This window comes from Cyprinus carpio, chromosome B19 (assembly GCF_018340385.1).
Source record: "Cyprinus carpio isolate SPL01 chromosome B19, ASM1834038v1, whole genome shotgun sequence".
NCBI lineage: Eukaryota > Metazoa > Chordata > Actinopteri > Cypriniformes > Cyprinidae > Cyprinus > Cyprinus carpio.
In genome coordinates this window covers 17,746,778-17,774,688 of record NC_056615.1, presented here as the reverse complement: position 1 = coordinate 17,774,688, position 27,911 = coordinate 17,746,778, and the positions used below count along the sequence as shown (strand labels likewise).

General features: G+C 36.8%; 2 protein-coding genes across 2 annotated transcripts; one reads left to right on the top strand and one right to left on the bottom strand.

Moving 5' to 3' along the window:
• Window positions 1–65: 65 nt before the first annotated feature.
• Window positions 66–15,798, top strand: LOC109052403 (trafficking kinesin-binding protein 1-like). Its single transcript, XM_042744856.1, is given in 17 exon segments — window positions 66–220; window positions 294–488; window positions 4,664–4,740; window positions 5,156–5,272; window positions 5,516–5,613; window positions 5,896–5,954; window positions 5,957–6,003; window positions 6,741–6,819; window positions 6,912–7,042; window positions 7,150–7,224; window positions 7,361–7,498; window positions 7,998–8,075; window positions 8,184–8,389; window positions 9,201–9,454; window positions 10,371–10,664; window positions 13,106–13,208; window positions 13,283–15,798. Coding segments are annotated over 15 exon segments (2,508 nt in total). The 5' UTR covers window positions 66–220; window positions 294–488; window positions 4,664–4,689; the 3' UTR covers window positions 14,061–15,798.
• Window positions 15,799–17,741: 1,943 nt separating this feature from the next.
• On the bottom strand, window positions 17,742–20,960 carry LOC109052385 (cholecystokinin-like). Its single transcript, XM_042744857.1, has 3 exons — window positions 20,826–20,960; window positions 19,832–20,092; window positions 17,742–17,928 (listed from the first exon to the last, which is right to left on the bottom strand). Exons 2-3 carry the CDS (start codon window positions 20,076–20,078, stop codon window positions 17,798–17,800), a joined length of 378 nt encoding a protein of 125 aa, XP_042600791.1. The 5' UTR covers window positions 20,079–20,092; window positions 20,826–20,960; the 3' UTR covers window positions 17,742–17,797.
• Between the last annotated feature and the right edge of the window lie 6,951 nt (window positions 20,961–27,911).

The window sequence follows — 27,911 nt, the reverse complement described above, 5'->3', positions numbered from 1 at the left end:
GGTCTGTGTTGTTTACAGTGGGGCAAAGATGGACATGTTGTAGTATCTCACTGAGAAGTTGCCAAGCTGGACGAGTCCAGTTCTGAGTGCTCGAGAACAGACCCTTCAGAACCTGTACACCTTGGACCCATCCCAGAAGAGCAGTATGTAGGCGAAGGAACCGAGGAACCAGTGCCTCAAGCGCCACACGCCCACTACAGGGACGCAGAAACAATCACAGGTCAGAACGTGTGTGAATGTGTGTTGTTTCGTACTAGTGTTGATTTGCACATCTCTGTCTCTCTCTGTTGTAGATGTTTGTAACAGCACAGAGCTCCCTGAGGTGGAGATTATCAGTCTGTTGGAGGAGCAGTTGCCGGTCTACAGGCTGAGGGCAGACTGTGTGTATGGCTATGAGCACGACGACTGGATCCACACACCTCTCATCTCGCCCGACACACGCATAGACCTCACCTCAGAGCAGATTGAGGAGACGCTCAACTACTTTTGTGAGTGAAACAGGCTTGTTATCATTAGAAAGAATTTTGACCACTAACAGGGGTTCCGCAGGCCTTAAAAAGTATTAATTCAGCCCTCCCTTAAATTAAGGCCTTTAAAAGGCCTTAAATCAGAGCAAAAAATCATAAATTCATAAAGTCATGGCATGTGCTACAGTAATATCTTCCTTAATATTTTTGTTTTGTGTTTCAATGCAAATATCTAAATATCCTTAAATCAAAATACATTTACTTGAGATTTAAATTGTACATGAAGTTTTGTTTTCTGAGAAATTAAACAAAATTAAGTGTTTTTATGTTTAAAACAAGAACAAATATCTGTGAAAGTGGGGTATGAAAACTTGTTTTCTCTTGGAATTAAATGGGCTTTTTTTAAGACCACTGACTTTTTTTTTTATTATAAACTCAATTTTGATCAATTTCTCAGAAAACAAGACTTCTTTTGTCATTTTTGTATTTAAATTTTTGAATCTTTAGACATTTGCACATATGTTTGATCTCTAACTCAATTAATAATCACTTTTTATTTTAACATTAGTTTAACATTTCTGCATTGTGCCGGTTTTAGAAGCATGAAAATTGAAATAAAAAAATACATTTTGTTAAGAAAACTGGCACATATAAAATGCATTGCTAATAAATCAAAGTTATATTTCGTGGTATAGTTGGCAGAAAAAAAAACATCACTTTTGAAACTTTTGTAGCTACCTAAATAATTGCTAGACTGGAGTTCTGCAGATTCCTTTACCTTTTATGTAATGGAGTGTGCTCTGATATTTGAGTTGTGATAAAACCTTTTTTTTCTCGCCATATAATATGGGTTTTGTGTTTTTGATTTTTCATTTTTCATAGGTGTTAGATGTTATGGTATTTGGTATTTATCATGTTTATTGTTAATTGTGAGTGGTGTGTTGTGTGACATGGCTCAGCCAGTAGATGGTGCTGGTTTCTTCTCTATCCACTCTTGTTTGGTGAGTGAGATACAGAGTTTAAAATAAAGTGAACTGATGTAAGCTCTTATATATATGCTCAGAACACATATTATGTAACCAGTATTACCATTACTGTTTTACACGCCTCTGTGAAGTTGTTGATATTGTTGTTGTAATGTGACCTGTGAACTGTTTTGTAAGTTAAAACATAAATGTTAGAAGTTCGACCATATAAATATCTCATATGAATGTAGAAGTATTCATAACAAAAGATCAACTACTGTTCAAAAGTTTGGGATCGGTAAAGTTTTGTCTTACACTCCTGTGCTCACAAAGACTGCATTTTTCACCAAAAACAATATTGTTACTATTTACTGTTAGAGCTGTTTTCTATTTGAATACTTTTAAAACGTAATTTATTCCTGTGATGTCAAAGCTGAATTTTCAGCAGTCTTTCTCCAGTCTTCAGTGTCACGTGATTCTTCAGAAATCATATGCTGATTTGGGGCTCAAGAGACATTTCTTTTTTTTATCAGTGCTGAAAACAGCTGAACTTAGCTGCTTAATATTTTTGTGCAAACCTTGTTACATTTTTTTTTCTGTCATTTTTTTTTTAAATTGAATGCATCCTTAAAGTTAATTAATCAAAAAGAATAAAGTATTAATAAAAAAAATAAAAAAACATACTGTCCCTGTTGAACAGTAGTGTATGTTTTTTCCACTTTAAATAGTTTTTCCCTCATTTTTTATTTTTTTTTGTATAACAGAACATATCTCTCTTGTTTAGTTTAACTTAAACTTGTCATTAGCATTCTGAGAATTTATGTAATTAACCTTTCAGCAGCCTTTATTTTTTAAACTTGTTCTGGTTACATAACTGTTAAAGATTTCCCCTCCAGGGTATCAGTCATATTGGAGAGTCTGACGCACATGCATCAATGTAAAAGACTTTAACGCACGATTCTAAAGTTTCACTGATTGGCTGCTGCATGTGCTAGTGTGGAAAAGCAATAATAAGTTGACACACTTTTTAGTTTAAATGTTTCAAACACGTTTAGTTGGATGATTGTGTACAGCTCTTGACTCAAGCCAATATAGCTCCTACTGAGTCATGTTTACTGTCTGAATCGTGCTTCATATCAGCTTTCTGTCTAGATGGAATATTACTGAATATTAATATATACTGACAAAGACAGAAATCAGCTCTGCCTTTGCCATAATGACTGATAATGTAATAAGTAGGCTAGTCTTTTTCTGACAGACTGCAATGATATTTTATTTCAGTTGCTTGACAGTAAAGGAATTATTCCAGTCTAGTGGAAAACTGCACTTAATTAATCCTAGAGAGAATACTAGGGTGTTTCTGTTATTCATTACTCTTTAAATTCCTCTTTTTTTAAGCAAGTATTTCGATTTATAGAATATTACAGACTTTCAGAAGCATGCTCTGGTCAAGTTCAGGCATGTAAACCAATTTACAAATAATTAAAAAAATGGCCTAAGACCAAATAAACAACTAAAATTAACCAGCAAGGGACTGACAATTATGCTATTTGATTATATGTCATTTTTAAGTGTAATATTTTGAAGATTTTTTAATTCAGTTTGTAATTGTCCTTTGAAATTTAGATATACAGTGTATCATACATCAGTTAATCAGTTAATGTTTTTGAAAAACGTCACAGAACAAGGGATGCATTTATTTGACCGGAAATGCAGTAAAAGCAGTAATATTGTGAAATAATGTTGAACTTAAAAAAAAAAAAAAACTTAAAATTATTTTCTATTGTAATATAATTTAAAATGTATTTTACTCCAGTAATTGCAAAGCAGAATTTTTGTGCTGCCTAATATTTTTATGTGAACCAGGATACATTTCATGATTCTCTGATGAATAGAAAGTTTAAAAGAACAGCAATTATTTGAAAATACAAGTCTTTTGTAACACTATAAACTTCTTTATTGTCATTTTAGATTGAATTTTCTTAAAAAAAATATTTAAATTATAAATTATATTTTGTTGGATAATCTTATGATAATCATGGATAATATTGCATAGTCATGTGACAGAGGCATAGCATTACACTAACTAGTATGAATGACCCACTAGTTCACACTGTAGACTATAGTCCTTTACATTTGACCTTGTGATATCAACATTACCGTCATGTCCCACATCCCCCCGTATGAATTTCACTGCGTTTGAAGCTTCGCTGCTAATAGAAAAACTAAGCTAATTACTTTTATCTCTCTCTCTTTTTTTTTTTTTGCTGTCTCATTCCTTCCCTCCCACAGTCTCTCTCTCTCTTTCTCTCTCTCATCGTAGTGTTAAATATAGTCACTCTACTCTTGTTGCTGTAACTGACACTCTCAGCATCACTCAGTACCGTTACGGGAGGAAGGAAGTGTAGCGCTAAGGTTCGGTCTGGTCCTCTCCTCTCTGCTGAGTGGAGAGGGAATAAAAGGATGCACAAGCTCATGGGAGCAGAAGACTCTGAGCTGGAGTGGTGCTATGAGCAGGATGCTGATGGTAAAGTCATGCATTTGCACTTTCAGTTTCTACTTGAGTAGTTTCTGCTTTGATTTCTCATTGTCAGGGGTGTTTTTGAACATTTTGAGGTGTTTATTTTGCATGGTGTGGGCTAGTTTTATCTGTAAAAGTTTTGGATGAGTTTCAGAAGTGCTTTAAAGCTAATCACATACTCCTTTTTACTCTTTCTCCTTTTTGAATGAAGCCTGAGGCCTCTGATATCTGTGTGTGTGTGTGTGTAGAGAGCATGGTTGTCTTATTGTTTGCTCTGTCCAGAGTCTGAGAGTATGTCCTCATAAAACTTTCTCATCACCAGTCTGGAAGCGTTTAATATCTTTACAGTCAATATCCCGAGGCTGAGCTCTGATTTTAGATATACAGTCCTCATTAAAGCAGGATCAGTGTGGATGGGGTTGCTGAGTAACAGCACTGTGGAAACAGTCACGGGGCAATCATGCATGGTTTGTCATTGATGTTATTGTAAGAGCATGATGGTGCGAGGTCAGCAAGCCAGTAGCTTTTTTCCCTCCTCTTTAAACTGACATTACTTGTCTGTAAGCTTGAGTTCTCTTATCAGGGTTATTTTTAAGGTCAGGATGTAGGGGTTTTGCCTCATTGTACTGAACTCTTAATTTAGACATGTTTTGGGTTATTGTTTAATTTTTTTTAGTTTGTTTAATGTGTTTTTTTGTTTTGTGTTTCAGTACTATGTGCTGAGCGAGTGGGCCAGATGACCAAGACCTACAATGACATCGACGCTGTCACAAGACTTCTGGAGGAGGTGAGGTTCAAAAAGAAGTTGTGTATTTATTATGATGCTAAAGTCTGGGGTCATTAAGATTTTTGAAATAATGCTTTTATTCAACAAGGATGCATTAAATTGGTTAAAAGTGACACTAAAGATACATCTAATGCAACACAACAATTCTATTTCAATGCTGTTCTGAACTTTCAAAGAATCCTGAACAAAATTAATCACGGTATTTACAAAAATATTATGCAGCACATTGCTTTGCCATCACAGGAGTAAATTAAAGTTTAGACTATATAAAAAAAATAATAATAATTCACAATTTTTACTGTATTTTTAATCAAATAAATGCAGCCTTGGTGAATATAAGACACTTTTAAGCATCTTAGCAACCCTTAACTTTTAAATGGTAGTGGATTTTCAAATCTTTTTCTCAACTCTACAGAAAGAGCGGGATCTGGAGCTCGCTGCCCGCATCGGTCAGTCCCTCCTGAAGAAGAACCGTGTTCTGTCAGAGCAGAACGAATACCTGGAGGAACAAGTGGGCACCATCAGGGAGGAGGTACAGATTCATTACCAAGTTTTCTCTCTGGTGGGAATTCATTAAAAATGAGTTGCTCCTGCTGATATACTGTTCACTTCTTAGTGAATTTGGCTCTCAGTTGTCAGAAGCTTTTTTTATGGTTGATCTCAGTTCATGGCTGTAATAATATTAGTAATAATATGAGAAATCATAATTAGCAATGAAGTGTGACTAATGAATGAATTCTTGTTGTTTAAATTGTGTTTATATTATTGTGCACAGGTGGCTCAGCTGCACCATGAGTTGAATCTAAAAGATGAGCTCCTGCAGTTCTACACTAATGCAGTGGAGGAGATCGAAGAGGGGTCTGGATCGCCCACGTCAGTCCACTGTTTTATAACCCGGCCCTCTTTTATCTATCGCTCCGGGCCAGTGAAACCGATTCTGTTGGCTTCAGTTAGGATATTATTAGCTCAGGTGTTTTTAAGGGCTTCTCGGCTGTAGTTTTAAATGTATAATGTACAACAGTTTTCAACAACCTCAACACTTATTATTTCTGTTGAATCAGAATTGTTCTTTCATGAAAATAAAGCAAGCAGAATTGCAGTATGCCCGTAGTAGGATTGATTTCTTAGTCATACAGTCTTTTGTTTCTGGATCAGGAGTCAACAGGGAAGGGCAGGAGTTTCTGCCCGTGGTGGTTCCTCTCTGGACATTCTGCAGCAAAACTCAGAGACCTGGAGGAGGAAAATCTCTCTCTCAGATCAGAGGTACAACATTTAGAAACGCATTGCCATTCAAACATTTGGAATGGGCAGAAAGTGGTAATATAGTGAAAGTTTATTGCAGTTTTGTCAGTCATTTTATTATTCTAATTTTGTTTTCTATTTTAATATATTTGAATTTAATTATTTTAATTTATTTCTGTAGTTGCAAGGATAAATTATTTGATAGAACAGAAATGTTAGAAGTACAGTTTTTACTGGAAGTAGAAAATGTCTTTACTGTCTCTTTTGATCATTTAATGCGTCCTTGCTGAATAAAAGCATTGATTTCACTTAAAATGAATTAAATAACAATTTTGAATAGTAGTGTATGTACAAATATGAGGAACACTAACTGGCAAGACTAAGGCGAAGACATTTTGGCCCCGGGCAATGTGTGTGCCTCTGCCCAATTTCCATGTGTGAATAAAAAAAAGAATTGATTTCTATTGTGCGTGCATGCATGCTGTGATCACAGTAGATTGAAAATCTTACCGAATGTCTATAACCTCTGTAATTCAGAGTCGTTCTGAAAACACAGTGAACTAACATGGATGGGATTTCATGTTTCTGGAGGTTTATTGACTCCACCATACAAAGATTGCAATCTTTTTACTTTTGTTAAATGCCACATCTTGATTTGATGATTGAATGTTTTTTGGAATTACACGGACCAGAATGAAACAGTTTGATTTATTTATATTTTAACTTTTAAAAATGACACACTTGATCTTTGTCCTTAGGCGAGTCAGCTGAAGTCTGAGACCGAGTCCTATGAGGAGAAGGAACAGCAGCTGGTGAATGACTGCGTCAGAGAGCTAAGTGAGGGATATGTTGTTTTAGGGATTAAGTGGAGGTGTATTGCTCTATATTTTGACAAAATGAAAATAAGTCCACCCTTTCTCCTCATAAAGGGCAGTCCAGCATCCAGATCTCCAGTATAGCAGAAGAACTGGCCAAAAAAACTGAAGATGCCTCTCGCCAACAGGAGGAAATAACACACCTTCTCTCTCAGATAGTGGACCTGCAGAAAAAAGCCAAAACAGTGAGAATCATTTCGTCTTTCTTCTTTCACTTTATTGGTAAATGAATAGTACAATATGTGAGATAAAGATGTTCTGAGATTTATGTGTTTGTGTATGTTTTGGACAGTTTGCTGTCGAGAACGAAGAACTTTCTCAGCACCTTTCGGCAGCTAAAGATGCTCAAAGACAGCTTACAGTCGAGGTACTTTATTTTAGATATAATAAATCAATATTCCAAGTTTTTCACCATACAAAAACATACATGTACCTTCATAATATATTAATTCATTCTTTCTGTGTGAATGTTATTGACAATTGTTGGTTCCTCACACACACAGCTGCAGGAGCTGGAGGAGAAATACTCAGAGTGCATTGAAATGCTCCATGAGGCTCAAGAGGAGCTCAAGAACCTACGGAACCGCAGTGTGTCCGCAGGAACTCCTCGACGCTATCACCCTCTGGGACTTTTTCCCATGGTAAACACACACACACACACATACACACACACACACACACACACACACACACACACACACACACACACACACACACACACACACACACACACACACAAACACACAAAGAGTTATATAACTCATGCTAGGCCAGTGCAGTAAAATTCAGCTTTGCCTTCACATGACTAACATATATTTTAAAATATATTAAAATAGTAAACAGTTATTTTAAATTTTAATATTTTTTCATCGTCATCAACATTTTATTGGCCAGGTATGCATAACATACAAGGAATTTTCTGCCGGTATGAGGCGTCCCACACACACATAAAAACTTACAATATTACAAAATTACATGGTAGAATTTAGAGTTTTTATGCCTACTGGAAAAAGCTATTCTGAAATCTGGTAGTTCTTGTTTTTTCTTTTTTAAGATTGAATGCAGCATGTAAAGGATCAGTGACAGTCCTCTATAAAAGATCGCTATGTAGATATTGTGTTGTGTGCATGTGTGTTTTAGGACTCCCTGGCTGCTGAAATTGAGGGAACCATGAGGAAGGAATTGAGTCTGGAGAATCCTGACAATGAAGAACAGAGGTTTGAAATGTTCCTCCCTGTTTTTCCTTTCCAATACAGCATATTTTCTATCATTGCCATAATCCGAATTAGTTAAATATCTCGTAACAAAAAGAGCTTTTGTCTCAAGGTTCGTCATAAGCGTGTGTTTGAGACCGTGAAGAACATCAACCAGTCTGTCAGACAGCGATCTGCTAATTCTGCTACCAACATCCCTGGGTCCAATCAGACGCTCTCCTCCCTTGGCTCCGCCCTCTCTGACAGCAATAGCAACAATGCAGCGCCTGATAACCGTACACAGAGCATGCTCCAGGAGACCGGCCCCTCAGATGCTGCGTGAGTCTATTATGAGGTCATGTTTACAGAGGCTGTAAGCGAATAACTTGAAATTGACCTTTAAGTGAATCATCGCTACTTTGCTGGGGAAACAATATATGTATGTTAAATATTCATGGGACTGAAAGCCACTGGCACACTTGAATTTGAGCTAGAGGGTCATTCTCAGGAATCAATGGCATTTGTATTAGAAGATTTCAGGAATTTGTTTTATTTCATTAATATTTTCTTTTGAAAAGGTCAGAGCTGAACTTCCAAAAGTCATATTTTTTACCTACACTTAATTCAACTCATTACAATTGATGTACTTATCATTTGAATAGGTTCTAGTACTAGATATAATAATTCACACTATGTTACTGTTATAAGGTTGATAGTTGATTTGATAATTGATCAGTTTAAGCATTTGATTTCCCATTTGCAATGAAGGTTTAAACTTTTGATTCATCATTTGAACATTTTATTCATTGTTTGGGATGTTTCTTTGAGTAGGCCTATTTTTATTTTTGGATTATTTAATTATAGTTTTAATTAGGATAGGGTTGTACTGGATTGATATTTTTTGTTGCTACCCCAAATGAAGAAATGAAATCACATTTGAGCTTTTGATTTATCATATGAGCAGCTGCTTTGAGAATCATAAATAAATAATTAAATTATTTTTGCATAAATTTTGCCTTACAGAATAAACAAAGTTAAAGCTATCAAATAATGTGACTAATTTCAGCATCCTTTAAAATGATTTTAAACAAATAACCTAAGAATGAGCCTTGTTTTCAACCACACAACTGTCCTTGTTTTCTGACTGCAGTGTGGACGCCCCTGAGAAGCGATCTGGCTCTGAGGAGCTCAAACTCGCTCTGAGGCGACTGTCTCTGCGACGGCAGAACTGTCTGAGCGAGCGTCTCTTCTTCGAGGGGGAGCGGGAGAGGCGTAATCGAGAGCCAGCGGACAGTGGAGATTACTCAAACAGGCTGGTGCACAGCGAGAGCATTATGTCCCTGGGCGCTTGGGCCAGCCGGCCCTATCTTCCCGACAAGCTCCAGATTGTCAAACCTCTGGAAGGTGACCGAAATACCCAAAATGTCTATCCTAAGACATTTCTTCGTTACCGTTCCAGGCCACGTCCACCCACTATGATGTTTTTCAATTCACTGTGGGGGCTAATGCATCCTCGCAAACACTCGTACTTCAGAGAATCCCGCTCCTGGATACATTTACACTAGCGATCAGGTTATGGTATACTTTTGAAAATTGATAAATGTAAGAAATAGTTCACCAGAATGAAAAATTCTGTCACCTAAACCTTTCATTTCAAACAAATGGAAATTTTGAAAGAAAAACTCCCTCCACTGTATTACATGGCTAATGCAAATTATTTTGCATATGATGGTACTGTTATGCATATTCATATATTCTATAAATACTCTTTAGTATGATGAAAAAGGCAGGACTTAATTTGTGTGTCATCTATGCTAAACTGTGTATGTGAGATGTGAAAGAGTCTGATCAGTTATATATATTCTAGTGTCGTGATGAAATGTGCTAAAGCTGCATGAAGTAGTGATTGAAATACTGATTTTAAAGTTTGTTGTGAAAGCTCTTGGAGGAAGAAGTTCCATTTCGTATTTTATTACTGCCACCTAATGGACAAAAAATGAAAATGGACATTTTCACTTTGTCTTACTCTTCATCCATATTTTGTTTCTGTAATTCTTTTACTTTCTCATATTTTTTCACCTCTCATTTTGTTTAAAGTCTGTGTTCTGAAATTTCTCTTCATTTTCAATAAAGTCACTGCTTCTTGTTCCTTTTGATATTCTCATTCTTTCTTTCCTTCATTCTATATTTTTCATTATCACATCATTGCACCATTTTTAACATGTGTTTGTTTTCACGCTGACCTGATGTAGCTGCTGTGTAAATAAGGTTATATAATCACACACTTCTCAGCGTCCCTCGTGTCTTTTTCTTTTCCTAGGCTCAGCTACGCTTCAGCACTGGCAGCAGTTGGCTCAGCCTAATCTGGGTGGTATCCTGGATGCTCGACCTGGTGTGGTCCCGAAAGGCTTCCGTCCCTTGGAGCTGGACCTGGAGGAAGTATATCACTATGCCGATTATGAGGAAGATGAACCTGGAGAGCAGTATTTTCAGAACCTTCCCACCACAACCACAACCACATCCAATTCCAGTGTCCCTCCTGCCCATAGCCTCGCCCCCTCAGCCTCCCCGTCACCATGTCTCAGCACAGGTCACGCTTCCATAGAGTTCTCAAGTAAGTTTTGTGTCTTATACTCAAAAACTTGATTCAAAGACTGACATTATAATACTATGTTGCTAAGAAAACTTTTTTTTGTATGTATAATATGGACATACATTGTGTAAATGTGTGTGTGTGTGTGTGTGTGTGTATATATATAAAATAGAGAGAGAGAATTCTTATTCACTATGAGCTATATATTTTTTTATTAGTGTTTATTTATTTAAAAAATCAAAACAAACAATTTTCTATATGTTAACCTAACAGATTTCTCAAGTTATTTTAAAACCATGTATTTGGTAAATATTAATTTAGACAAAATTAATTGAACTATATATTTGCTGTGTCTAGTTCTTAAATGAAATAATGACTTTAGTATCTAAACTAAATATAAAATGTATTTATTTATTTAAAAATAATAAATAAAAACTGTACATTTGCCCATTGTCCTGGACATATAAATACTATAATCGCGATTAATAACATCCAAAATAAAAGATTTTGTTTACATAATAAATGTATATGTACTGTGTATATTTATTATGTATATATAAATACACATATGGTGTATATTTTGAAAATATTTAGATGTGTATATATATTTATATATTTGTATTCTTATATTTTATATTATATATAACATATTTCTCTTAAATATATACATGCATGTGTTTGTATTTATATATACATAAAAAATATACACATTTATACACTGATACATTATGAAAACAAAAACTTTTATTTTAGATGCAATTAATCGTGATTAATCGTTTGACTGCACTAATATATATATATATATATATATATATATATATATATATATATATATATATATATATATACACACACACACACATGGATACACACAGGTGCATCTCAGTAAATTCGAATGTCGTGGAAAAGTTCATTTATTTCAGTAATTCAACTCAAATTGTGAAACTCGTGTATTAAATAAATTCAGTGCACACAGACTGAAGTAGTTTAAGTCTTTGGTTCTTTTAATTGTGATGATTTTGGCTCACATTTAACAAAAACCCACAAAGTCACTATCTCAACAAATTAGAATACTTCATAAGACCAAAAAAAACAAACATTTTTAGTGAATTGTTTTCCTTCTGGAAAGTATGTTCATTTACTGTACATGTACTCAATACTTGGTAGGGGCTCCTTTTGCTTTAATTACTGCCTCAATTCGACGTGGCATGGAGGTGATCAGTTTGTGGCACTGCTGAGGTGGTATGGAAGCCCAGGTTTCTTTGGCAGTGGCCTTCAGCTCATCTGCATTTTTTGGTCTCATTTCTCATTTTCCTCTTGACATTCTCTATGGGGTTCAGGTCTGGTGAGTTTGCTGGCCAAAATCCTGCTGGAAAATGAAATCAGCATCTTCAAAAAGCTGGTCAGCAGAAGGAAGTATGAAGTGCTCCAAAATGTCTTGGTAAACAGGTGCAGTGACTTTGGTTTTCAAAAAACACAATGGACTAACACCAGCAGATGACATTGCACCCCAAATCATCACAGACTGTGGGAACTTAACACTGGACTTCAAGCAACTTGGGCTATGAGCTTCTCCACCCTTCCTCCAGACTCTAGGACCTTGGTTTCCAAAAGAAATACAAAACTTGCTCTCATCTGAAAAGAGGACTTTGGACCACTGGGCAACAGTCCAGTTCTTCTTCTCCTTAGCCCAGGTAAGACGCCTCTGACGTCGTCTGTGGTTCAGGTGTGGCTTAACAAGAGGAATACGACAACTGTAGCCAAATTCCTTGACACGTCTGTGTGTGGTGGCTCTTGATGCCTTGACCCCAGCCTCAGTCCGTTCCTTGTGAAGTTCACTCAAATTCTTGAATTGATTTTGCTTGACAATCCTCATAAGGCTGTGGTTCTCTAGGTTGGTTGTGCATCTTTTTCTTCCGCACTTTTTTCTTCCACTCAACTTACTGTTAACATGCTTGGATACAGCACTCTGTGAACAGCCAGCTTCTTTGGCAATGAGTGTTTGTGACTTACCCTCCTTGTGAAGGGTGTCAATGATTGTCTTCTGGACAACTGTCAGATCAGCAGTCTTCCCCATGATTGTGTAGCCTAGTGAACCAAACTGAGAGACCATTCTGAAGGCTCAGGAAACCTTTGCGGGTATTTTGAGTTGATTAGCTGATTGGCATGTCACCATATTCTAATTTGTTGAGATAGTGAATTGGTGGGTTTTTGTTAAATGCGAGCCAACATCATCAAAATTAAAAGAACCAAATACTTAAACTACTTCAGTCTGTGTGCACTGAATTTATTTAATACACAAGTTTCACAATTTGAGTTGAATTACTGAAATAAATTAACTTTTCCAGGAAAAGTGTATTATATGTATATAATACTTTTCATAACTTTCATAAATTATTCATTTAGACAAAAATAAATGAAAGCTCTGTTTGTTTGACTCTCAACTTTTGTATCTTTTCCAGTGTATTTCCCAGGCAAATGCATGGCTCACACAAGTTCAACCTACACCTTCACCACCTGCAAAATCCTCCATCCATCTGATGAGCTCACAAGGGTGACACCCAGGTAATGTACTGTCCTCTAACTGAGACAATAACTGACTAGCCAGTTGGCACATCATTTTCTGCTTTTCTGTCCAGTTTAAACCCCGTCCCCACCTCGTCCTGCGTGGTATCAAGCAGTCTGCGCTCAACTCCTGCCGCCACGCCGTGTACCCCTCGGAGAATGAGTCTGTCCCAGTCTCAGTCCTTCACCAACCTGCGGGACTCCACCAAAACCTTCAGCACATCTTTGGGCCTGGTTCGCCTCCTGCAGGAGAGGGGCATCTCTGCTGCCGTGTACCAGCCTCAGAGCTGGGACAGAGGAAGCGGAGGAGTCCTCTTCTCCACCTCAGTTCTTCCTCCTCCACCTCCCGACCCGAACAGACCCATCACTCCACCAAATTCCCCCACCCGTTGCACTCCCAGCCCAGGTTCAGCGGTTTCTGATGCAGACACCTCCATGCCTTTCTCTTTCAAGAGCCCATCCTATGAAAACTTCTTGGCTTCCAAGCCAGCAAGGTCTATTTTGAAAGAGGTGGCAGGGGTGTCTGGGGCTCAGGCTAAAGACTGTGAGAGCCAAACTGATGTCAGTATGTACAGTCTCAACTTGGTTGATAAGCTGAAAAGGTTGGGGTTGGCAAGCCCTGGGGCTTCTGGGGCAACGGGGGGAGGGATTCCAAGGCCAAGCCCACTTATAGGTCCTTTGGGTGGGCTTCGGAGGGCAGGGTCCCCCTTTAGTCCACTAAACGAAGGTATGAGGAGGAATCGAAGCTATCCTGCTATGGTTGGGGCCAGTATGGCAATGAAGGGGCCCGGCCCTCAAGGGGACGAAATGCTACTGGCTCCTAAACTACCCAAGCAAACAAGTCTTAAATAATAAGTTATGCATAATAATGAATCACACAATCAGGGGATTGTACCTCACTAACTTACTAACACATAATTCTAGTCATAACTTGTAATATACACTAAAAAACACTCTCACCTAAAGTGATAATTCACCCCCCTCCCAAAAAAAGAAAGAAAATTCTGACATTTACTCACCCTTATATTATTCCAAATCTGACTTCACAGAAGACAAAATTATTGGACCTCTTTGACTTTTGTTGGCCTTTTCAGAAGAAACGTTTTGACATTATTTACATGTTGTTTCAAACCTGTATTTCCTTTTTCTGCTGAACACAGAAGATGTTTTGAAAAATGTTGGCAGCTAAACAGTTAAACATTATGGACAATAAAATACAGTTGAAATCACTGGGAACCAAAACTGTTTGGTTATAAACATACTTACATTCGAAACATTCAATATCTTCTTTCGTGCTCAGCAGAGGAAACAAATGCATAAAATACAAAAAAGAAAAAAATACAGTGGAAATCAATAGGAACCAAAACTCTTTGGTTATAAACACTCTTGAAAATATCTTATTTTGTGTTCAGCAGAAGAATCAAATGCATAAAGATTTGGAACAACATGAAAGTGAGTAAATGAAGAGAGAATATTCATTTGTATCTTAATAAAAACACACATATGCAGATGGTAGTTTAAAGTGTTATTTTAATTCATTATAATAGGTCTGTATGTTTTCTCCTCACTAACTCCTTGATTTGCCCTGTACAATCTGATGTGACATGTATCCTGTAGAGATGGTGCTGATTATATGTAACCTTTGACCTCACTTTGACTTTCCAGCCAGTGCACATGCAGGAAGGAAAAAATCTACAAAAACCAAATGAACTAGAAAATCTGCAGTCATATGTATGGTTCATTCACTATGAATAAGAACTAAGTTCAGTTATTACACTTGATGTGTATTTTTCGAGCTGAGGGCATTAACAGGGTATATGAAAATGTATCGATCTGGAATCAATGGTGTTCTGTTCCTGCTTTTGGCAACTATAAAATATTTTCCACGGTTGCCTACTGGTTTTGAAGGATGGCATTTGAGTTTCTGTATTGATGCTAGCAGATAGGATGTGCAGCATTGGTTTAATCACCCACCTCAACCAACTCTCTTTTCCTCCATTACTCTGTCTATATTTATCTGTCTGTCTCAGGGACGTCCTTCACTGACAGGATGGCCCAGGTCTGTCTATACCTTTTTTTTTTAGAAGACAAATCTTTAATAATGTAGTGCCAGTTGTAGTTTTTCATGTGATGAGTGGGTGAATGAATTGAGGGTTATTGGCTACATGTATAGACTGATTTCAGAAAGTGCTGCTGTCTTGCTGGTTTTCTATGTAAAGAAGCGAGTGCCTGTATTTCAGTCATCTGTCATGTCAGAGTTTTTACTGAACAACTGGAAAACGTTGGAGAGCACTAATGAGCACTGAGCACTTGTGTTTATAGCGATTTTATTAGCTTTATTTATTCATTTACCTTGTTTTGTTGTTTCATGTTATTTGAAATGTGCACTAAGACGTTCTAATGTGCTGTTTAACACCACCTGTTTCATAACATTTTTGAGATTTAGTCGCTCTCAGATAATGGTCGTACAAGGGAAAGGCTTTTAGATTAGTGACTTCGCAATAATGTTCGTTTGAATTATTTTATTTTCAAATAAAAATACTGTAAATGCAGAGAAATAAAATGTATGCTTCTTGTCTACCCACAACTGTCACTAGAGGTCAGTGTGTCTTCACTCATTTGTTTTCCTTCCTTATTTCAGGACTTAACATGTTAAAACAACCGTAAATAGAAGCAAAGGTAAACTGAAGTAATTTGGCGCATTTTCCAAAATGGCTCGAAGAATTGTCGCAGGAATGAGGTAAGCAGTGGTTTGTCATATTATGTGTTTTTTCATATTATGCATGATTTGGACTTGGTTTCATAGTTTTGATCATTCAGAATGTTTCCTCTATTATATGAAATGTGAATGGGTTGCATTTCTCCCATAACTGTTTGGTATTGTTTGTTTGAAGAAGTACAAGACAAAAGTGAAAGGTAGCAATTTGTTATCCCAGACAGGATGGCGGCTAACCTAATTTCAGTTCTTGCCTACTTCAGACATGCTCTCAAAATGAAGTGTCCAAGGGGAAAAAAAAAGACCTGGTTATTTGTGGTATTGCCATGAGAACAGGACTGGAATTATTTACTCTGGAGTATTTCTCATAAGCAACAAAGATGACCTATAAAGATGAATCAGCCCAAACAGTAGCATTTAATATCCTGAAGCAGGTAGGGCATCATTTGAAGATGTTTCTTAGGTTAGACTAAATATGACTGTGCACTCCAATGACTTTTCCACTGGCTTGGGGGCAAATCCAATAAGAGATGTTTTAGGGGGAAAAAATCTTCAATTATATCATGAGATGTCCATCAGAGAATGTTAATCTCTGGTCACAAATAAGTATCCATGTTTTGGTTGTGAATTTGCTTCAACCAGACACAAAATAACACAAACAATTGCTCATCATTTTAAATGAGGGCAAGAAGTTTAAGATAACACAGCTACCCAGAATCTAACCAATGGTCCCAATGAGAAAGTTTTACCTCAGTGTTCAGTGTTCCTGCCCAGCAACAGTACTGACTCCAATAACTTTATTCCCATTTGACTAAATAATGACAAGCTGAATCCAATCCACTGGTGGTCTAATGTGATGTAATACGTCTTCGATGTTGGATTAGATCTATAATTGAGGGTTTGATGCGATTAACATTCGTTCTCATTGGCCAGTATTAAATTACACCTCAGTAGCATTTCGCCTTTATTAAGGGTCAGTGGAGGAAAAGGGTGATGTTTTGAATATGACAGTTCTGTCCAGCTCTTGGGCATCTAAATATTGTCTAATTATAGTAGACAGTGACGTACGTGTATGTGGTGGCTGACCAGTCTGAAGACATATGCCATATCCTCTGCAGCTTGATGGTTGGCATGTTATTATAAAGAGAGGTCTATTGCATCTGTCTGTCTTCCAGTCTATTTCCGTCTCTGTGTGCCTGTCAAATGAAAATCTTTACCCTTGGACAGTGTATGAAGCTCAATAAATCCCTTGAGTCTGCCTTAAAGTATAAGGAACCTTCTACCCTCTCTTTTCTAACTCTTTCTACTTTCTTTGTCTTTGTCTTAGTAGAGCATCTGAATAATTCAAATCGTCTTTTTTAACCAGAAATGTTTCCAATGCCTCCACTTAATGTTGCTTTAAAGTATTTCCTCCATTAATTCATTTACTCATTTATTGATTTTTCACTTTCTTTTCAAGCAAAGAGGCTTCCTGAGCCGCAAAGTCTTGTTAAGCCATTTCCTTCCATTAAAAGCGAGTTCTTGTGGTCGCGAGCTGTTTTGATGGACAAACTGCTGGAGTCTGTAGGATTTAAGGCCAAAGTTGAATGCTGACCTGATTTATTGAAAACTGTGGTTTCATGAATCTGACAAGCACATCAGCTTAATGGTTCTCTTTATGCAAAAAGCACTGCATATGTGACAAATAAAATGACAAGACTGAAAAACAACAACAATACTTTGAGACTTTTTTGTCTTTTTTTTTGCAAAATTAGGCATATGTATATATTGCATTATACTGGTTTCTTAAATGTACATTAAAATAATAATAACAATAGTAGTAATAAATATATTCTTTATTTGTAGATGAGGAACCAGGTGATATATATGGATTTTATGATGAGTATTCATATTCCTCAGCACTCCGGCGGCCAAAATCCATCCAGCCCACGTAATCCCGATCTTTTATCCGGTGGTTAATGCTGTTTGCTCTGTTGTTCTTGGAGGAGCTGCGATGAACAGAACCTAGGAGAGAAAGAAAGAAAGAAGTTAATGCAAAATCTCTTAACATCCTAAATACTGTATATAACTAGTAGTGAGTGACATGGTATAAATATGTATAAGTAGAAAAAGTGGATTTCTATATATACACATCTCTGGAGTTAGTTCCATTCAAACACTGATGATTTACAGTATAAATCATCACTTTCTAACATCTCTTACATAAAACCTGTTCTAAATGGCAAGATGTAATATATGAATGTTGCTTTGTATGTAGTTTTTTTTCTGTCACTCATTAAAACATAAATCATACTTGAGTGAGTGATTGATGGTGTTAATGGCAAAACAAAACAAAACAAAAAAGATGTCAGTGTGAACTCTTGCTTTTTATTAGATGTGTCAAAATGGCATTTAAACAGTCAGGATTCTCTTGACTTGCTGTGAATTGTAATAATTATTTTTAATAGATGTGATTTAAAAAAAAAACACGATTGAGTTGAGCGGCACGCTACTGTGTGTGGCAATGATTGGGCAACGTTACAGCTACATACAGCATGTTAGGTGTCATTCAATCTGTTGTCAAGGGTGTGATACTGTTTGCAACAGATGGGAGAATTTTAACACACTATACATACTATCATTTCTTTGTAGTTGTAGACTTGTTGTGACATGCTGACATGTGTGAAGCTTGCACCTCCTACTCACAGTTATTAAAAGAGAGAGAGAGCTGACCTTAGTGAGAAACTGAGTACGGTGAGAAACTAGGACTCTCATTAATGGGATCAGTTAGTTCCCACCACACACACACACACTGAATGTTTTCATCACGTACACACACATTGGACGTTCCATTGGCTGTTTTTAATATACTGGGCTAATGATATTATCTGCCCCCTAACCTAAATTTAACTCTTGAAGAAAACTTCTCAGCATTTTTAGACATTATTTATCTGTTTATGAAACTATTTTCCTTTTGGAGACCATAAAGGCTTCCCATTTTATCCTTGTGGGAATATTTGGACACTATAATGTATGAAAAACCTGATCCACATGCACAAACACACATTACAGATGCTCCTTGTTTACAATTTAGTGTTTAATAAAATGTCATGTCACATTGAGCTTGCATGTTCAGAGGCGCAATTCCCCGTTCCTGTGATTAGGAATGATAATAGTTAGATCCCCTTTGAATAGGAGACGCCCTAATGAGTGGTTACGCAATTTAATGGTGCACACCTGACCCAAAAATATCCGCCCCTTGTACACCTCGGGCATAAACATGCTTCACTCGGCTGTGTTTGTGTTTGTGAGTGCCCAGCAACGCTAACCTGGAGCTACTGTACAGTGCGTGACAAAGGTTTTCCTTTCGTTATGTGGAAACCTGTAGTTTCATGTAATGATTTTATCTGCTCGTTTGTTATTTTACCTTCCTGTTGTTGTCCTCCTAAAAATGAACTTGCTCTAAATTTTTTTTTTATTGAGTATTTCTGTGTTTATGTGTAGCGAAGAATAAGCCAATTAGCATTTTAGATTTTTTAGCACATATTTAAAAAATATATTTTTTAAAAGGAAATGCTGAGCTCATGGCTAGTTTTCAAATGATTGAAAAAGAAACACTGTGTTCATACACAAGGACATACACTGAGAAAAAATGAGCATGAAAGTCAAACACGAAAGGGAGAGCAGAAGAGATGGAAACAGAGAAAGAGCAGATTTGTCTGCTTCTCCTTCCAGCTCTTCCTGTTGTCCATTTATGTATGTACTGCAGTATGAGTTAGTTTCACTGTTACTCATTCTTTGTGTTTCTGTCTGTGCAGAAAACCAAGCATTTGCTGAAGCTACATTTTTTGGTTTTCAAGACAATTGAAAACCGTTGTCATTCTTTCTGTCATTGTGGATCATTGTTGGTTGTTTAATTGTCTCTCACCTTTTTTGGAGATGAGTTTGGCCAGCAGTTGGCTGAGGTTGGCACGGGTGTCTGGGTCTGTGTCTGCTGGCTGCTGTTTGAGGGTGAGGCTGGTGGAGCGGACGACCCGGTGGTGCCCACTTAAACTGGCATCCAGCTGCGAGGGGAGCGGGCTGTCATCAGTGTCAGGGGAAGAGGAGCGGGGCCGACCCAAACAGGAGGCAGAAAGCGCAGCCAGGATCACACACACGCACACCCCGCTGTTCATCCTGCAAATGTGAACTAGAGGAGGAGCAGAGAGAGGCAAGTATGTTAAAAGAAATCCTTTTTTTTAAGACTTCCTAGTTTTTTGCTGCCATACAATTTTATGCATTTTCTTTTTAAATTGTATTATAAATTTTATTATTATGAATATTAAATGTATTTGCATATTTTTAAAAAATGTATTATTTCTAATTTTATTATGTTCTAATTGTTTGTTTTTACTGCCATACAATTGAATGTTTTTTTTATTTAATTGTTTATTTTATTATTATTAATATTACATTTATATATTTACTTGTATTGTTACTGATATACGGTTTAGTTTATTTAATTTATTATTTACTGATATACCGTTTTTCATTATTAATTTTAATATAAATATCACATTTTGATTCTTATTTTAATTTGGTTTTAAATACGCAAAATTTAAATTTAAGTTAAGTAAAAAAAAATGATTTATCCTTTAAATGTAATCAATATCAATATTTTATCATCAGTAATCAATACATAATAGAAAATAACAAGGAATATAATGTTATTTAATGTAACAAATTAACTATTTTTTCAGACTTTTTGTCAACTCGGTGTAAAGGATTAAAGATATTTTAAGCCTATATAGATAAAAAGTATTAAGTAAATCATTTTAGAAAGACAAGAAAGTTATCAAGCACTGTTTACAATTATCTTCTGTTACTCTAATGTTTGACTCTAAAGTTAAAGAATAGATAGATAGATAGATAGGATCTCTTACCTTAATCTGTTTTGTGAGCTTGGAGGAGAATGAATGTGGGTATTCTCAGGAAGGAGGGAGAGAGGCACTTATATACCCAGCTGTGACGTGCACACACATGCGTTCACTCACACACTTACACAGACATGCACGCACATGGAAAGTGTTTAAGCATATACATATGTACATCATGCTATTTTTGCATCTGCTTTTTCTTAGAATCACAGAATTGTTCTACAATTCTTTTTTTTTATGTTTAAATCATTAAATTGTTCTATTAAACTGTTTTAATTGTCGTTCATTCTGAATTTGGTGATACTTTAATCCAACCTTAGTTACACAAAGCCAGCATAACAGGTTTAAAGATCTGCAACAACTTAGAGTCAAGGGGAACAGTCTGGAAGCTAATTTAACTCATATCTGTGTGGATCAGAATTTGTATGCAATTTCTGCATATTAGATATGCTGGCCATTTCAGCTCTTGCTGTGTAAGTGAATGGCTGCCATCATGGCACCAGCCTCACCTGTATTCTCTGTCCAGGTGCGGGCCAAAGTAGACGCACGAGTGTCTGAATCTAATAGTTATAGAAAATGTTGTGAGTCATTGATAAAAACAGCTGAAGCTATATTTAAACAGACTTTATATAACTCTTTATGCAACTTACAGCTTTACGTATAGAACTTTATGGAAGTGTTTCAGCACCAGTACTTTTACACTTAGTATGATGTCAACACCTGTCTCAAGGCCATTTTCTTTTTAGTTCAATCTATCTGTTTCCTTCTCCCCTTTTTTTGAGGCCATTCTTCTAAGACTTCTTTCTTTATCTTCTGCCGTCACACTGCTTTTATAAACCCTTGTACGCAGAACGGAGACTGGTGTTGGACAAAAAAATCAAACAGATTCATTTTGAGAGAACCTGCATGATCAATAACAATTGATCCCTGTCATTTGCATAGTAATGGGAAGACAGAGTTATCAGAGTTGATCTGTGGAGCTCTAACAGTGTTTCCTGCATGAACTTCGAGGAATATTTCACCAACTGTGTTATTATTTACTCACTCCCATGTTGCTCCATATGACTTTCTCTGGAGAATATCCAGGTTTCACTATAATTTATCAAGCTATTAAGCTTCAAAATGAGAAAGCTAACACCATAAAAGTATAATTTTATGGTGTTTTTTTAATTTATTTTTTTGTTTTGCAGTTTTGGACCTTGATGTGCTCATACACTTTCATTATAGAAAAGCGTGGCCGAAAAAAATGTCTCGTCTGCCATCCCTCTTATTCTTGGCTGTCTATCCCATCCTTTTTGTAGCTCTTCTCATATTTGACATCTTTTTTTTTTTTTTAAAGCTTTTATGAGGTGACAATTGAAGTACTCATGGGGTACTTTAATTTGTTTTCACAGAAAACAGCTGTGAAGGAATACATCTCTGTCTGTCCACCTGTCTGTCTTTCTCCCTCTCCATTTCTCTCTCCCTCTCGTGGTTATCGGGGTGTAACATTCGCGTGGTCGGTGTGGGAACACTTGCGTGGGAGGTGCTGTGAAGCATGAGAATTGATTGGCTGGCGTGTGGGAGGTGTGATTGGAACCCGTCGTAATGTGAAGGCAACCTGCACTTCAATTTGCTTGACTTCTTTACTCCAGGTGTGAAGGATAGTCACACATGAGATCTACTCGCAACCTGTGTTTGATGAAGATATTTTTATAGCAAAGTTCATCAAGACTTTTAGTCCAGAGTCATTTCCCACTTCCATCACCTTACATAACAGAGTCAAGGCTCAAGAGGTTTTATTATCGATCAGAGGTGTGGCTAAAGTTTGAATCTGGCTTGCAACATTTTTCATTCACCTCTCTTTCCCCTTCATTTCCTGTTCTATTTTTTATTCTTGTCAACAAAAATGGCTAAAATTATTTAATGGACAGGCAATAAACATTTTAGTAAAGCCAGAAATGATTACTCTTAATCACACATAATATGTTAGTATTTTTTAATTATTGTTAACAAGAAATGTTTCTTGAGCACCAAGTCAGCATATAAAAATGATTTCTGAAGGATCATGTGACACTGAAGACTGGCGGATAATTCGTTTTGCCAGCACAAGAATAAATTAGATGTAAAAAATATATTAAAATAGAAAACAATTTTGTAATCAAATTACACAATGCACACTGTTTTTACTGTATATTTGACCAAACCGAATGGTGCCTTAGTAAGCAAAAGACACTTATTTAAAGAACAAAAACAACCTCAAGTTAAAGAATAGATAGATCAGAAGGTCTTGTCAGAAAGTTTTGCCATGATCAGTCGTGTCAGACCAATCGCTGTGCAAATCATTACTTCAGTCTCTCTCCAAACGGGATCGTTTGCAACAATTACCTCAGTCGCATTAACTGATCGTCATCGTATTTTATTCTGATCTGAGTCTGTCATGACAGGGTCAATTCTAAATCGAGGGCTAGGAGGTTAAACGGCAGATGTAATTGTGCTCACCTCACAGTCTTCTGGAAAGAAATGAAACCAGCACCATAACCAAAAATCATTCCAGAGTAATTGAGGATGACCTATGTAAATCTATGCTTCTTACAAGATGGCTAAACTTTCCACTGCACACATGAATGAGTAATTTAAAGCTGTTTCTCTCTTTGCTGCTGTCCCTCTCTCTGTCTGTAATTACATACTGGGGGGAATGTCAATTAATGACACTTAATTACCACATTTCAGACCAGAAAAGACCAAGTAAAATGTCCATGTCACTTACAGATGTTAGCTGTGAAGGGAGAGGACCAAGCTAAATTGACAGACTTATGTCTTATGCAAGATCTTATGAAATCAAAGAGATATGTAGACATATACAGGTGCATCTCAATAAATTACTGACTGAAATAAAGCAGACAGACTGAAGTAGTTTAAGCCTTTGGTTCTTTTAATTGTGATGATTTTGGCTCACGTTTAACAAAAACCCACTAATTCACTATCTCAGCAAATTAGAATGCTTCATAAGACCAATGAAAAAAATTTTTAGTGAATTGTTGGCCTTCTGTAAAGTATGCTCATTTACTGTACATGTACTCAATACTTGGTAGGGGCTCTTTTTGCTTTAATTACTGCCTCAATTCGGCGTGGCATGGAGGTGATCAGTTTGTGGCACTGCTGAGGTGGTATGGAAGCCCAGGTTTCTTTGACAGTGGCCTTCAGCTCATCTTCATTTTTTGGTCTCTTGTTTCTCATTTTCCTCTTGACAATACCCCATAGATTCTTGATGGGGTTCAGGTCTGGTGAGTTTGCTGGCCAGTCAAGCACACCAACACCATGGTCATTTAACTAACTTTTGGTGCTTTTGGCAGCGTGGGCAGGTGCCAAATCCTGCTGGAAAATGAAATGAGCATCTTCAAAAAGCTGGTCAGCAGAAGGAAGCCTGAAGTGCTCCAAAATTTCTTGGTAAACGGGTGCAGTGACTTCGGTTTTCAAAAAACACAATGGACTAACACCAGCAGATGACATTGCACCCCAAATCATCACAGACTGTGGGAACTTAACACTGGACTTCAAGCAACTTGGGCTATGAGCTTCTTCACCCTTCCTCCAGACTCTAGGACCTTGGTTTCCAAAAGAAATACAAAACTTGCTCTCATCTGAAAAGAGGAATTTGGACCACTGGGCAACAGTCCAGTTCTTCTTCTCCTTAGCACAGGTAAGACGGTTCTGACGTTGTCTGTGGTTCAGGAGTGGCTTAACAAGAGGAATACGACAGCTGTAGCCAAATTCCTTGACACGTCTGTGTGTGGTGGCTCTTGATGCCTTGACCCCAGCCTCAGTCCATTCCTTGTGAAGTTTCACTCAAATTCTTGAATTGATTTTGCTTGACAATCCTCATAAGGCTGCGGTTCTCTCAGTTAGTTGTGCATCTTTTTCTTCCACACTTTTTCTTTACACTCAACTTTCTGTTAACATGCTTGGATACAGCACTCTGTGAACAGCCAGCATCTTTGGCAATGAACATTTGTGCTTACCCTCCTTGTGAAGGGTGTCAATGATTGTCTTCTGGACAACTGTCAGATCAGCAGTCTTTCCCATGATTGTGTAGCCTAGTGAACCAAACTGAGAGACCATTTTGAAGGCTCAGGAAACCTTTGCAGGTGTTTTGAGTTGAGTAGCTGATTGGTTTGTCACCATATTCTAATTTGTTGAGATAGTGAATTGGTGGGTTTTTGTTAAATGTAAGCCAAAATCATCACAATTAAAAGAACCAAAGACTTAAACTACTTCAGTCTGTGTGCATTGAATTTATGTAATACACGAGTTAAATTACTGAAATGAACTTTTCTTCAACATTCTAATTTATTGAGATGCACCTGTATATGCTAGTGTATTGCTGAAAGTTAACAAAATTAAAATCTACATTATTTCCTTTCAGTGTAAATGGACCAAAAATACTGATGACTCTAGCATCAATTCATTCATTCAGAATTAATTTACAATTGTACAATCAAATACTCAGTAGAATGGGAAAGTCCCTCCCTCAAAAACATCTACTTCTGAAAAGCATTAACAGGTATAGCACAAGTCTTTGAAAATGTACATTGCATTCGTTTCTATTATCTCCAGAAATTGAATCATTGATTTATGCTTTGCTAGTGTCACATTTAACCATTTCATCTACAGCTAAAGGATCAAGGCAGAGAACCATATACAATGGTCCAATGGAAAACGCCCCAGCATTACTATGATGCCACTGTAATTATCTTTGTGTAGGGTGCTGTATAAGAAACGGCATCCTATTTTGCAGTGTTTTATTGTGTGATTTACCTCTAGCTTGGGCTTGGCCAATAACACTTGAAGCAGGATGAATTAGGACTGAAGAGCCAGCTGGGTTGTGCTGAAAGAGGCACCTGCCCTCCTCTTCATCGGCATTGCAAAAAGCATGTTAACGAGAGGATAGATGGACAATTATCAAACTGACTGCCCATTTTTAACTCTCTCAAAAAAACATTTAAACATCAAAAACAGCACTGACACCTTTAATCTCAAAGCATGTAAAGGCAGTTTAAACTTCACTGGCCTTTTACAGACTTTTTTTATGAACTCCCCATGGTTAAATTCATAATTTTTGCTAGTTTCTTTGAGTTAAGTACAATGACAAAATCTCTGCAATGAGAATGACTCTTTGTTTTCCTAGCCAGCTGAGATGTTGCATGAGTTTGCCATAGGGGATTTGTAAAGTATCCCTATCTATCAGTCTATGAATATTTAATAATGCTGAGCTCCACCACCCAAACAAAAGGCATTACAGGTTTTCCCTTCTCTGCAATGTCTGAATATTTATTTAAAGATTTTTCTCTTTATTCCTCAGCCTGTATATTTTTATATTGTAAGGTTGTTGGCTGAATCTAATTAAAACCATTATCCTAGGAGGTGTTAAGATGTGTTAAGTCGTCTTTAAAAGGTGCAGGAAGTCAATGATATTGATCGAAGCTTCTGGCTAATGAAACTTACTATAAGCATAACATACATTTCGTAAATCAAACGGTGCCATATATAGCAAATAGTATTTTGCATATGCGCAACCAAACAGTCTTGCACGGTCTCATGCATGCCCTTTTTTTGGAGGATTCTGGCAAAGCTTTGACAAACTTTGTATTATCACACAAACCTAAAACAAAGCAAAATACCTTGCCATACAGTAAGGTTTTTACCTGTCACTGCAGTTTTCACATTAACTTTCATATGTACAGTATAAGTATATTTGGCTCAAAAGTAATGAGATACAATAGTCTGTATAATTTTTTTTTTTTTTTTAATCTGGAGATCCAAGAAATAGCTTTGAATTTGGGGAGTGAATACACACACACACACACACACACACACACACACACACACACACAAACACACACAAACAAGAGCAGCAATTTAATAAAGATAAATAAATATGCTTCTGGCTCTTGAGTCAATCAATCATGTGTTTAAACCTGCCAACCACCAGCGTTAAATGTCTATACAAGTTCCTGACAGGAGATCCATGTAATAGTATGCGCAATTTCAGGATACTACATTGACTTTAATTCCTGAGCTGTACTTTTCCCATTACCATCAGTGAATAGGGCTGAATCCTAAATCACAATTGCGGTGTCATTATGATGAATTACCCCCCAGCTTGAATAAGTTTGACCTGACAGGCAGCTAAAGGGCTTGCGTAGGATTTGGGCAACAATCAGAGGCTGATGCTTGTTTTTAACAAAATAAATGACAGTCAATTGTGTTAGAGTTTCCAAGGGGCTTTCAATTAATCAGGCTTTTGATGTAATAATGAAGGGATGCGCCTGTATACACAAAAGGAACGCTTGAGTGAAAACTCCAGAGGAGGATGTGAAGTGGATCAAATCATGACTCATTCTCATGCCAATATCTGTCCACAAGCAGCTAACAGAGATCTCAAGAGTGAAACACAAGGTTAGTAAACTCATTTACCTCAGCTGTCTATAAACAATACAGGTATACAAGGCTTTTACCAGCTCTTCATTTATTCTGCTTCAATCTGCTCTTAGATTTGCAGATTTTTTTTGTTTTCCTCTTGTTAATTATCATCCATATTTTTAAAAATCTGAATTTCCTTAGCTACAGTAGCTTTGTATTTGTGATTCAGGGCAGGAAATCCCCTGTAGAGTCGGGCCATGTGAGGAAGTTCAGCTTGTACTTTAAGCGCACTGGATTCAGTCTCACCGGAGATGAATCCTTCTATTTATAAATATCAATTAGTGAGGCTCTTAATCGATAAATAATTCTTAGTGCAGTTTGACCCACTCTGAGACTGAGTGCTTTGATTACCACATAAATGACTCTAAATTCTAATGATAAATTCTGAGACTCTTAGTTCATAAACTTTTGACTTTTCAATACAAGTTAAACAATGCATAAAAGGCATAGTATAGTTGAAAGAGTTTACAAATTGAGTTATTTCTACAATTTCTGTGGTGATCAATTAATCACTGTCTGCCAGCTTCATTAAAAATATATATTTAGCTTTAGAAATACCCTGAAATACATACATTCTCTATGACGTATTGATCTGATTGAAGGAAACCCCCATCCCTCGTGTGAATGTCA